This window comes from Scyliorhinus torazame, chromosome 1 (genome assembly GCF_047496885.1).
Source record: "Scyliorhinus torazame isolate Kashiwa2021f chromosome 1, sScyTor2.1, whole genome shotgun sequence".
Lineage (NCBI taxonomy): Eukaryota > Metazoa > Chordata > Chondrichthyes > Carcharhiniformes > Scyliorhinidae > Scyliorhinus > Scyliorhinus torazame.
Genome location: NC_092707.1, coordinates 11,202,389 through 11,215,866, shown reverse-complemented (window position 1 = coordinate 11,215,866; position 13,478 = coordinate 11,202,389). Strand labels below are relative to the sequence as shown.

Sequence of the window (13,478 nt, the reverse complement as noted above, 5' to 3'; positions counted from 1 at the left end):
TCGAAGCTGGATCCGCTCTCTGGAAAGAGCTATTCAATTAGCCCCATTCACATCGAAGCTGGATCCGCTCTCTGGAAAGAGATATTCAATTAGCCCCATTCACATCATGGGGAGCCAGTGACACGGTGGTAATGTCATTGGAATATTAATCCCGAGGCCCAGGACAATGCTCCGGGAGGCACAAATCCTACCGCAGCAGCTGGGGGAATTCAAATTCAATTAATAAACCCCGAGTGGAAAGCTAGTCTCGACGACAGTGACCATGAAACTATTGTCGATTGTCGTAAAAACCCCGTCTGGTTCACTAATGTCCTTTAGGGAAGGAAATCTGCCGTCCTTACCCGGTCTGGCCTACATGTGACTCCAGACCCACAGCAATGTGGCTGACTCCTAACTGCCCCCCTCTAAACTGGCCGACAAAAGCACTCAGTTCAAGGTCATTTCGAGATGGATAACTATTGCTCTTTGCCAGAGACACCCTTATCCCATCAAAGAGTAAAGAGAATAAAACTCTCTCCTCTTTCTCCACAGCCCTCAATACTCCTCCACTTCGAGTACTGATAAAAGGTTAATTTTTTTTTTTAAACAGTAACTTTAAAAGACAATAACACCGCCAGCGTTAATCTGTTTTCCGCAGTGACTACAATATAGTCACCACCAGAGTTCTGTGATGTTGCAGCAATACACATCCTGTTTACTGCTCTAAATACCGTTAAAACTTTCAAAATAACTGCTCGGCCACTTGCAGAGATGTGAATCAACTAATGTTCCACAGGGGCAGCACGGTGGCCCAGTGGCTAGCACTGCTGCCTCACGGCGCCGAGGTCCCAGGTTTGATCCCGGCTCTGGGTCACTGTCCGTGTGGAGTTTGCACATTCTCCCCGTGTTTGCATGGGTTTCGCCCCCACAACCCAAAGATGTGCAGGGTAGGTGGACTGGCCACGCTAAATTGCCCCTTAATTGGAAAAAATGAATTGGGTACTCTAAATTTATTTTCTAAAAAACTAATGTTCCACAGGCAAAAGCAGGAGAGCGACTTGAGGATAAAGCTGATCACAGTCTGGTACCTGAGGTAGGCTGATTTGAAAGGAAAAGAGAAGTCCACAAGAATATTTCCAATTATGATACTCACCACTACCTGCTCCCACAGTAAAGCAAATATTGAGTGGAAACTCTTTAGATCAAATAGTTTGGATGGGGTGGTGTTTGTGCAGTGTGTCCAGGAAGCTTTTCTAACGCAGTATGTAGATTGTCCGACCAGAGGAGGGGCAATATTGGATTTAGTACTGGGTAATGAGCCAGGGCAAGTGATAGATTTGTTAGTGGGGGAGCATTTTGGAGATAGTGACCACAATTCTGTGACTTTCACTTTAGTAATGGAGAGGGATAGGTACGTGCAACAGGGCAAGGTTTACAATTGGGGGAAGGGTAAATACGATGTTGTCAGACAAGAATTGAAGTGCATAAGTTGGGAACATAGGCTGGCAGGGAAGGACACAAATGAAATGTGGAACTTGTTCAAGGAACAGGTGCTACGTGTCCTTGATATGTATGTCCCTGTCAGGCAGGGAAGAGATGGTCGAGTGAGGGAACCATGGTTGACAAGAGAGGTTGAATGTCTTGTTAAGAGGAAAAAGGTGACTTATGTAAGGCTGAGGAAACAAGGTTCAGACAGGGCATTGGAGGGATACAAGATAGCCAGGAGGGAACTGAAGAAAGGGATTAGGAGAGCTAAGAGAGGGCATGAACAATCTTTGGCGGGTAGGATCAAGGAAAACCCCAAGGCCTTTTACACATATGTGAGAAATATGAGAATGACTAGAGCGAGGGTAGGTCCGATCAAGGACAGTAGCGGGAGATTGTGTATTGAGTCTGAAGAGATAGGAGAGGTCTTGAACGAGTACTTTTCTTCTGTATTTACAAATGAGAGGGGCGATATTGTTGGAGAGGACAGTGTGAAACAGATTGGTAAGCTCGAGGAAATACTTGTTAGGAAGGAAGATGTGTTGGGCATTTTGAAAAACTTGAGGATAGACAAGTCCCCCGGGCCTGACGGGATATATCCAAGGATTCTATGGGAAGCAAGAGATGAAATTGCAGAGCCGTTGGCAATGATCTTTTCGTCCTCACTGTCAACAGGGGTGGTACCAGGGGATTGGAGAGTGGCGAATGTCGTGCCCCTGTTCAAAAAAGGGACTAGGGATAACCCTGGGAATTACAGGCCAGTTAGTCTTACTTCGGTGGTAGGCAAAGTAATGGAAAGGGTACTGAAGGATAGGATTTCTGAGCATCTGGAAAGACACTGCTTGATTAGGGATAGTCAGCACGGATTTGTGAGGGGTAGGTCTTGCCTTACAAATCTTATTGAATTCTTTGAGGAGGTGACCAAGCATGTGGATGAAGGTAAAGCAGTGGATGTAGTGTACATGGATTTTAGTAAGGCATTTGATAAAGTTCCCCATGGTAGGCTTATGCAGAAAGTAAGGAGGCATGGGATAGTGGGAAATTTGGCCAGTTGGATAACGAACTGGCTAACCGATAGAAGTCAGAGAGTGGTGGTGGATGGCAAATATTCAGCCTGGATCCCAGTTACCAGTGGCGTACCGCAGGGATCAGTTCTGGGTCCTCTGCTGTTTGTGATTTTCATTAATGACTTGGATGAGGGAGTTGAAGGGTGGGTCAGTAAATTTGCAGATGATACGAAGATTGGTGGAGTTGTGGATAGTAAGGAGGGCTGTTGTCGGCTGCAAAGAGACATAGATAGGATGCAGAGCTGGGCTGAGAAGTGGCAGATGGAGTTTAACCCTGAAAAGTGTGAGGTTGTCCATTTTGGAAGGACAAATATGAATGCGGAATACAGGGTTAACGGTAGAGTTCTTGGCAATGTGGAGGAGCAGAGAGATCTTGGGGTCTATGTTCATACATCTTTGAAAGTTGCCACTCAAGTGGATAGAGCTGTGAAGAAGGCCTATGGTGTGCTCGCGTTCATTAACAGAGGGATTGAATTTAAGAGCCGTGAGGTGATGATGCAGCTGTACAAAACTTTGGTAAGGCCACATTTGGAGTACTGTGTACAGTTCTGGTCGCCTCATTTTAGGAAGGATGTGGAAGCTTTGGAAAAGGTGCAAAGAAGATTTACCAGGATGTTGCCTGGAATGGAGAGTAGGTCTTACGAGGAAAGGTTGAGGGTGCTAGGCCTTTTCTCATTAGAACGGAGAAGGATGAGGGGCGACTTGATAGAGGTTTATAAGATGATCAGGGGAATAGATAGAGTAGACAGTCAGAGACTTTTTCCCCGGGTGGAATAAACCATTACAAGGGGACATAAATTTAAGGTGAAAGGTGGAAGATATAGGAGGGATATCAGAGGTAGGTTCTTTACCCAGAGAGTAGTGGGGGCATGGAATGCACTGCCTGTGGAAGTAGTTGAGTCGGAAACATTAGGGACCTTCAAGCAGCTATTGGATAGGTACATGGATTACGGTTAAATGATATAGTGTAGATTTATTTGTTCTCAAGGGCAGCACGGTAGCATTGTGGATAGCACAATTGCTTCACAGCTCCAGGGTCCCAGGTTCGATTCCGGCTTGGGTCACTGACTGTGCGGAGTCTGCACGTCCTCCCCGTGTCTGCGTGGGTTTCCTCCGGGTGCTCCGGTTTCCTCCCACAATCCAAAGATGTGCAGGTTAGGTGAATTGGCCAATGATAAATTGCCCTTAATGTCCAAATTGCCCTTGGTGTTGGGTGAAGGTGTTGAGTTTGGGTAGGGTGCTCTTTCCAAGAGCCGGTGCAGACTCAAAGGGCCGAATGGCCTCCTTCTGCACTGTAAATTCAATGATAATCTATGATTAATCTAGGACAAAGGTTCGGCACAACATCGTGGGCCAAAGGGCCTGTTCTGTGCTGTATTTTCTATGTTCTATGTTAAAGCAGAGCTACGTCAGAGACCAGCACGAGGTTATATTTAAAAAATTTTTTTTTTTAGAGTGCCCAATTCTTCTTTTTTCCCAATTAAGGGGCAATTTAGCATGGCCAGTTTTGCTACCAGGCACATCTTTTTGGGTTGTGGGGGTGAGGCCCACGCAGGCACGGGGAGAATGTGCAAACTCCACACAGACAGTGACCCGGGGCCGGGATCGTAACCCGGGTCCTCGGCGCCTTGAGGCAGCGGTGCTAACCACTGCACTACCATACCACCCACAAGAAGTTATATTAAACTGGTGTTGAACACTGAGCTCAGCTCTGGTCTCCACGTGAGAACAAGGTCACAGAGGCACCGGAGAAATATGAAAAGAAATGAAAATCACGTATTGTCACAAGTAGGCTCCAAATGAAGTTACTGTGAAAAGCCCCTAGTCGCCACATTCCGGCGCCTGTTCGGGGAGGCTGGTACGGGAATTGAACCCGCGCTGCTGGCCTGCCTGGGTCTGCTTTAAAAGCCAGCTATTTAGCCCAGTGTGCTAAACCAGCCCCAAATATGATCCCAGGCGTGGTCAGACGCACCAGGAAAGATTGAACAGACCAGGCTCTTTTCTCTCGGAAGAAGACTATGGGAAGATTCAAACTCAGACTTTGAGGCGGCAGCCGGGAGAGACTTATGCAGAATTTGAAAGGGTTGGGCAGAACAATTTTAATAGATGGCATTGGGAGTTGAGATTACATAGAAGATAGGAGCAGAAGGAGGCCTTTTGGCGCTTCGAGCCTGCTCCACCATTCATTACTATCATGGCTGATCATCCAACTCAATAGCCTAATCCTGCTTTCTCCCCATAGCCTTTGATCCCATTCTCCCCAAGTGCTATATCCAGCCGCCTCTTGGATATATTCAATGTTTTAGCATCAACTACTTCCTGTGGTAATGAATTCCACAGGCTCACCACTCTTTGTGTGAAGAATTGTCTCCTTATCTCTGTCCGAAATGGTTCACCCCGAATCCTCAGGCTGTGACCCCTAGTTCTGGACACACCCATCATTAGTAACATCTTCCCTGCATCTACCCTGCCTAGTCCTGTTAGAATTTCATAATTCTCTATGAGATTCCCCCTCATTCCTCTGAACTCCAGCGAGAACAATCCCAACCGAGTCAATCTCTCCTCATATGACAGTCCCGCCATCCCTGGAATCAGCCTGGTAAACCTTCGCTGCGCTCCCTCGAGAGCAAGAACATCCTTCCTCAGAGAAGGAGACCAAAACTGCACACAATACTCCAGGTGTGGCCTCACCAAGGCCCTGTACAATTTCAGCAACACTTCCCTGCTTCTATATTCGAAACCTCTCGCAATGAAGGCCAACATACCATTAGCCTTCTTTACCGCCTGCTGCACCTGCATGCTTACCTTCAGCGACTGGTGCACAAGGACACCCAGGTCCCGCTGCACACTCCCCTCTCCCAATTTACAACCATTCAGGTAGTAATCTGCCTTCCTGTATTTGCTTCCAAAGTGAATAACCTCACACTTATCCAAATTATACTGCATCTGCCATTGGTTTGCCCACTCGCCCAACCTGTCCCGATCAGGCTGTAGGATCCCTGCATCCTCACCACAGTTCCCCCTCCCACCTAATTTGGTATCATCTGCAAACTTTGAGATGTTACATTTTGTTCCCTCATCCAAATCATTAATATATATTTTAAATAGTTGGGGTCCCAGCACCGATCCCTGTGGTACCCCACTGGTTACTGCCTGCCGATTTGAAAAGGACCCATTAATCCCTACTTTTTGTTTCCTCTCTGCCAACCAGTTTTCTATCCACCTCATTACATTTCCCCCAACCCCATGCGCTTTAATTTTGCACAATAATCTCTTATGCGGGACTTTGTCAAACACCTTCTGAAAGTTCAAATATACCACATCGACTGGCTCCCCCTTGTCGACTGTACTGGTTACCTCTTCAAAGAATTCCAACAGATTTGTCAAGCATGATTTCCCCATTCATAAATCCATGCTGACTCTGACTGATCCTGCCACTGCTTTCTAAATTTTCCGCTATAAAGTCCTTGATAATGGATTCAAGCATTTTCCCCACTACTGATGTTAGGCTTACAGGTCTGTAATTCCCTGCTTTCTCTCTACCTCCCTTTTTGAATATCGGAGTGACGCGAGCTACCCTCCAATCTGCAGGGACAGTTCCAGAGTCTATAGAATCCCGGAAGATGACCACCAATGTATTCACTATTTCCAGAGCCACCTCCTGAAGCACTCTGGGATGCAGATTCTCAGGCCCTGGGGATTTATCCGCCTTCAATCCCATCAGTTTTCCCAGCACCATTTATCCACTAATATGGATCTCCCTCCGTTCTTCCCTCTCACTAAACCTTTCATTCTCCAACATTTCTGGGATCTGATTTATCTCCTCATTTGTGAAGACAGAACCAAAGTATGTATTCAATTGCTCAGCCATTTCTTTGTCCCTTATTATGCAATCCCCTGTTTCTGTCTGCAAGGGACCTACATTTCTCTTTACCAATCTCTTTCTCTTCACATATCTGTAGAAACTCTTCATGTCAGTCTTTATGTTCCCTGCAAGCTTCCTTTCGGACTTTCCCCTTCTTAATCAATCCCTTCGTCCTTCTTTGCTGAATTTTAAACTGCTCCCAATCCTCAGACCTATTATTTTTTCCTGGCTTCTTCCTTGTATCGGATACTATTTCTAATTTCCTTTGTAAGCCCTGGATTGGCCCTCTTACCCCCTTTGTTTTTGTGCCAGACAGGAATGAACAGTTGCTGTAGTTCCTCTCTGCGTTCCTTGAATGTTTGCCATTGTCTATCCACTGTCATCCCTTTAAGTAACTCTCCCCAATCTATCAAGGCCAACTCACACCTCATATCCTCATAGTTCCCTTTATTAAGATTCAGCACTCTAGTCTCCGAATCAACTACTTTACTCTCCATCTTGATAAAAAAATTCTATCATGTTATGGTCGCTCATCCCCAAGGGATCTCGTCCAGCCAGATTGGCAATGATTCCCTTCTCATTACACAGTACCCAGTCTAAGATGGCCTGCTCTCGAGTTGGTTCCTCCACACATTGGTCAAGAAAACCATCCCGTATACACTCCAGGAATTCCTCCTCTACGGCATTGTAGCTAATTTGATTTGCCCAATCTACGTGAAGATTAAAATCGCCCACGATCACCAATATTCCCTTATCACATGCATCTCTAATTTCTTGTTTAATGTCATTCCCAACCTCACCAGTGCAGTTTGGGGGTCTATATATGACACCCACTAATGTTTTTTGTCCCTTGCTATTTCTCAACTCTACCCATACAGATGCCACATTGTCAGAGCTAATATCCTTTCTCACTATTGTGTTAATTTCCTCTTTACCCAGCAGTGCCACACCACCACCTTTTCTTTTATGCCTGTCCTTCCTAAATACTGAGAACCCTGGGACATTCAGTTCCCATCCCTGGTCACCCTGCAGCCATGTCTCCGTAATCCCAATTCTATCAGACCCATTTATATCTATCTGCGCGATTAGTTCATCCACTTTATTGCGAATGCTCCGTGCATTAAGGCACAGAGCCTTTCAGTTTGTCTTTTTCACAATGCTTGTCTTGCTGCCAATATTTTTCTCTCCTGCCCTGTTTGAATTTTGTCCTTGGTTATCACTTTCCTCATTCACTTTTCCACCTTTTGCTTTTGTCCTTGCTCCCTCTTTCTCAGACTCCTTGCATCGTTCCCACCCCCCTGGCATATTAGTTTAAACTTACCTATGAAGCTCTGAGAGAGGTCATTCTCTAAGAGGAGTTTAAGAATTCCCTAACTTAACTACTTATAATAAGAAGCCATGTTGAAGACCAGAGGGTGCAAACTGCCGGCAAACAGCAATTGCGGCTGACGATTACGAGCTAATCCATAAACTTAAACGTTGCACCATTGTCCCCATCATTTTGAAAAGGATAGGAAGTGGGAGAGTGAGAGGAAGGAAGGTAGCCAGGTTAGAGAATAAAGAACAAAGAAAAGTACAGCTCAGGAACAGGCCCTTCGGCCCTCCAGGCCTGTGCCGACCATGCTGCCCGACCAAACTACAATCTTCTACACTTCCTGGGTCCGTATCCCTCTATTCCCATCCTATTCATGTATTTGTCAAGATGCCCCTTAAATGTCCCTATCGTCCCTGCTTCCACCACCTCCTCCGGCAGCAAGTTCCAGGCACCCACTACCCTCTGCGTAAAAAACTTGCCTCGTACATCTCCTCTAAACCTTGCCCCTCGTTCCTTCAACCTATGCCCCCTAGTAATTGACCCCTCTACCCTGGGAAAAAGCCTCGAACTATCCACTCGGTCTATGCCCCCCATAATTTTGTAGACCTCTATCAGGTCGCCCCTCAACCTCCGTAGTTCCAGTGAGAACAAACCCGAGTTTATTCAATCGCTTCTCATGACTAATGCCCTCCATACCAGGCAACATCCTGGTAAATCTCTTCTGCACCCTCTCTAAAGCCTCCACATCCTTCTGGTAGCGTGGCGACCAGAATTGAACACTATACTCCAAGTGTGGCCTAACTAAGGTTCTATACAGCTGCAACATGACTTGCCAATTCTTATACTCAATGCCCCGGCCAATGAAGGCAAGCATGCCGTATGCCTTCTTGACTACCTTCTCCACCTGTGTTGCCCCTTTCAGTGACCTGTGGACCTGTACTCCTAGATCTCTTTGACTTTCAATACTCTTGAGGGTTCTACCATTCACTGTATATTCCCTACCTGCATTAGATCTTCCAAAATGCATTACCTCACATTTGTCCAGATTAAACTCCATCTGCCATCTCTCCACCCAAGTCTCCAAACAATCTAAATCCTGCTATATCCTCCGACAGTCCTCATCGCTATCTGCAATTCCACCAACCTTTGTGTCGTCAGACCAGTTACATATTCCTCCAAATCATTTATATATACGACGAACAGCAAAGGTCCCAGCACTGATCCCTGCAGAACACCACCAGTCACAGCCCTCCAATCAGAAAAGCACTCTCTGCCTTCTATGACCTAGCCAGTTCTGTATCCACCTTGCCAGCTCACCCTGATGCCGTGTGACTTCACCTTTCATCACAGTCTGCCATGAGGGACCTTATCAAAGGCCTTACTGAAGTCCATATAGTTAACATCCACTGACCTCCTCGAAAAACTCTATCAAGTTAGTGAGACACGACCTCCCCTTCACAAAACAGTGCTGCCTCTCGCTAATATGTTCATTTGTTTCAAAATGGGAGTAGACCCTGTCTCGAAGAATTCTCTCCAGTAATTTCCCTACCACTGACGTAAGGCTCACTGGCCTGTAGTTCCCTGGATTATCCTTGCTATCCTTCTTAAACAAAGGAACAACATTGGCTATTCTCCAGTCCTCCGGGACATCACCTGAAGACAGTGAGGATCCAAAGATTTCTGTCAAGGCCTCAGCGATTTCCTCTCTAGCCTCCTTCAGTATTCTGGGGTAGATCCCATCAGGCCCTGGGGACTTATCTTCCTGAATATTTTTCAATGGATACCTGGGAATGCTCCGAGATCTCCTCTTCAGACCAGGAAGGAAGGTACTACGGGTGGAATGAGATTTGGAAAGCTAGGTGTCATCAGTGTAACAAGGTGGGACATGTTCATTCAGCACGTTGGAAGTTACAAGGAAAGCCCATGGGACTTGTGGAGGTTTAAAAGGGTGAATAAGGGAATGAAAGTGGAGAATATTACAGCACATACTGTAGTGTTAACTCAACCAAGGAGACCAGAGGTAAACACTGCTGTGGGAGCAGGTGTAAGGAATGAAGTAGAGGAGAGATATGCCAGTTTTGCGATCGGGGGAAGGTCATCCCATTTTTCTTGTCTGACGTAGTCAACTCAATAACAATTTTGAGAGACACAGGGGCTACTCAAAACCCTGTGCTGGAGAAGGATTTGTTTTTTCCTCCATAGAGTTCAGTGAAAGCGGAGGTATTTGTGAATGGGATAAGTTGCACCCCAGTTCCACTGTATAAAGTGCACTTGGGGTGTGATTTAGTGTCAGATCCAGTAGATGTTGGGAGTAGTTGAGGAATTCCCAGTGAAAAGAGCAGACGTACTTTTAGGGAATGATTTAACGGGAGTGAAGGTGATTACAGAGCGTCCGAAGGAAGTACTGCAGTTAGCACATGAGATGCCAACATCAGGGCATGCGGGAGTTAGGAAAATTCATTGGGCAGTGAATGACTCAGAGGAAGAGGTGTTGACAGTTGTTGATCATATATCTAATGACCCAGATCCGGAGCATTTTCAGACATTAGGTGATCGTAAGGATGAGGAGTCAGACAAGGGTCTTGACTTTGATTTCGGTCACCAGAGCATTGGTAAGGAGGCAGAGTCAGGCGGACGTTTTAACTTCGAACTCGGTTCTGATTACGAAGTAATGGTAAATAGTTGTTACAAGAGTGGTGGCAGGAAGGAAGAGTCAAGCGAGAGTTGCGACTTCGATTTTGTGGTTAACAAGACATGGAAATGAAGACACTCTGCAGGTGTGAAAAGGACATGTGAAATACGACCTTGTTGCCAAACGAGAGCACACCGCCTGCAAATGCGTTAATAGATATCTCTCCCAGGAAACATTATTTTGGATGGAACTTACTTTGTGTTTCAGGAAAGCCAGCCACAGCCGCTCAAATATTCTTCGGTGCTCCTGTTGGTGAGAATGTGGAAATCAGTGTGAGACACAATGCAGTCGGTGCAAGCCAAGTGGCTGCTCAGGTCAGACAAACAGTGCATAACTAGCCCTTTCCAGCACACATTTAGTCACAGCACAGGTGTGAAAGGGTTTCTCTTTTCCCATATTAGTTTCCCACCTTTCTCACACCCAGGAATCACTGATATTCGGGATGTCACTCCCAAGGTTCCAGGGGAAATTGGCTACTTCAGTTTTGTCATAATTATAGAATGGTTACTGCACCTTTTGAAAGCTTTGTTTAAATCTGCCCCCACCACACTCTCAGACAGTACATCCCAGATCCTAACCACTCGCTGTGTGAATCTGCCTCCACCACACTCTCAGACAGTACACTCCAGATCCTAACCACTCGCTGTGTGAATCTGCCTCCACCACACTCTCAGACAGTACACTCCAGATCCTAACCACTCGCTGTGTGAATCTGCCTCCACCACACTCTCAGACAGTACATTCCAGATCCTAACCACTCACTGTGTGAATCTGCCTCCACCACACTCTCAGACAGTACATTCCAGATCCTAACCACTCGCTGTGTGAAACTGCCTCCACCACACTCACAGGCAGTACATTCCAGATCCTAACCACTCACTGTGTGAATCTGCCTCCACCACACTCACACAGTACATTCCAGATCCTAACCACTCGCTGTGTGAATCTGCCTCCACCACACTCACAGACAGTACATTCCGGATCCTAACCACACGCTGTGTGAACCTGCCTCCACCACATTCACAGACAGTACATTCCAGATCCTAACCACTCGCTGTGTGAATCTGTCTCCACCACACTCTCAGACAGTGCATTCCAGATCGTAACCACTCGCTGTGTGAATCTGCCTCCACCACACTCACAGACAGTAGATTCCAGATCCTAACCACTCGCTGTGTGAATCTGCCTCCACCACACTCACAGACAGTACATTCCAGATCCTAACCACTCGCTGTGCTAATCTGCCTCCACCACTCACACAGTACATTCCAGATCCTAACCACTCGCTGTGTGAATCTGCCTCCACCACACTCTCAGACAGTACGTTCCAGGTCCTAACCACTCGCTGTGTGAATCTATCTCCACCACACTCTCAGACAGTGCATTCCAGATCCTAACCACTCGCTGTGTGAATCGATCTCCACCACACTCACAGACAGTATATTCCAGATACTAACCACTCGCTGTGAGAATCTGCCTCCACCACACTCACAGACAGTACATTCCAGATCCTAACCACTCGCTGTGTGAATCTGTCTCCACCACACTCACAGACAGTACATTCCAGATCCTAACCACTCGCTGTGTGAATCTGCCTCCACCACACTCTCAGACAGTACATTCCAGATCCTAACCACTCGCTGTGTGAACCTGCCTCCACCACACTCACACAGTACATTCCAGATCCTAACCACTTGCTGTGTGAATCTATCTCCACCAAACTCTCAGACAGTACATTCCAGATCCTAACCACTCGCCGTGTGAATCTGTCTCCACCACATTCTCAGACAGTACATTCCAGATCCTAACCACTCTCTGTGTGAATCTGCCTCCACCACACTCTCAGACAGTACATTCCAGATCCTAACCACTCGCTGTGTGAATCTGCCTCCACCACACTCACAGACAGTACATTCCAGATCCTAACCACTCGCTGTGCGAATCTGCCTCCACCACACTCACACAGTACATTCCAGATCCTAACCACTTGCTGTGTGAATCTATCTCCACCACACTCTCAGACAGTACATTCCAGATCCTAACCACTCGCTGTGTGAATCTGCCTCCACCACACTCTCAGACAGTACATTCCAGATCCTAACCACTCGCTGTGTGAACCTGCCTCCACCACACTCACACAGTACATTCCAGATCCTAACCACTTGCTGTGTGAATCTATCTCCACCAAACTCTCAGACAGTACATTCCAGATCCTAACCACTCGCTGTGTGAATCTGCCTCCACCACACTCTCAGACAGTACATTCCAGATCCTAACCACTCGCTGTGTGAATCTGCCTCCACCACACTCTCAGACAGTACATTCCAGATCCTAACCACTCGCTGTGTGAATCTGTCTCCACCACACTCTCAGACAGTACATTCCAGATCCTAACCACTCGCCGTGTGTATCTGCCTCCACCACACTCACACAGTACATTCCTGGTCCTAACCACTTGATGTGTGAATCTATCTCCACCACACTCACACAGTACATTCCAGATCCTAACCACTCACTGTGTGAATCTGCCTCCACCACACTCACACAGTACATTCCAGATCCTAACCACTCGCTGTGTGAATCTGCCTCCACCACACTCTCAAACAGTACATTCCAGATGCTAACCACTCGCTGTGTGAATCTGTCTCCACCACACTCACAGACAGTACATTCCAGATCCTAACCACTCGCTGTGTGAATCTATCTCCTCCACACTCTCAGACAGTACATTCCAGATCCTAACCACTCGCTGTCAAATCTGCCTCCACCACACTCTCAGACAGTACATTCCAGATCCTAACCACGCGCTGTCTGAATCTGCCTCCACCACACTCAGAGACAGTGCATTCCAGATCCTAACCACTCGCTGTGTGAATCTGTCTCCACCGCACTCACAGACAGTGCATTCCCGATCCTAACCACTCGCTGTGTGAATCTGCCTCCACCGCACTCACAGACAGTACATTCCAGATCCTAACCACTTGCTGTGTAAAAATGATGCACCCCCTGTTGCTGTTGCTTCTTTGCCAATCACATCTGTGCTCTCTCGTTCTTGACCAATCCACCAATGGGCAG

The 13,478-nt window shown here is 46.8% G+C and overlaps 1 protein-coding gene across 1 annotated transcript in view; it reads right to left on the bottom strand.

Annotated features, from left to right (window-relative positions):
• The window catches only part of noc4l (nucleolar complex associated 4 homolog), an 81,212-nt gene that overhangs the window by 40,646 nt on the left and 27,088 nt on the right, over positions 1-13,478 (bottom strand). The window contains exon 8 of the mRNA XM_072466982.1: positions 10,599-10,649. Within this exon, the coding sequence (XP_072323083.1) occupies positions 10,599-10,649 (51 nt within the window). The remainder of the gene's footprint in view (positions 1-10,598; positions 10,650-13,478) is intronic.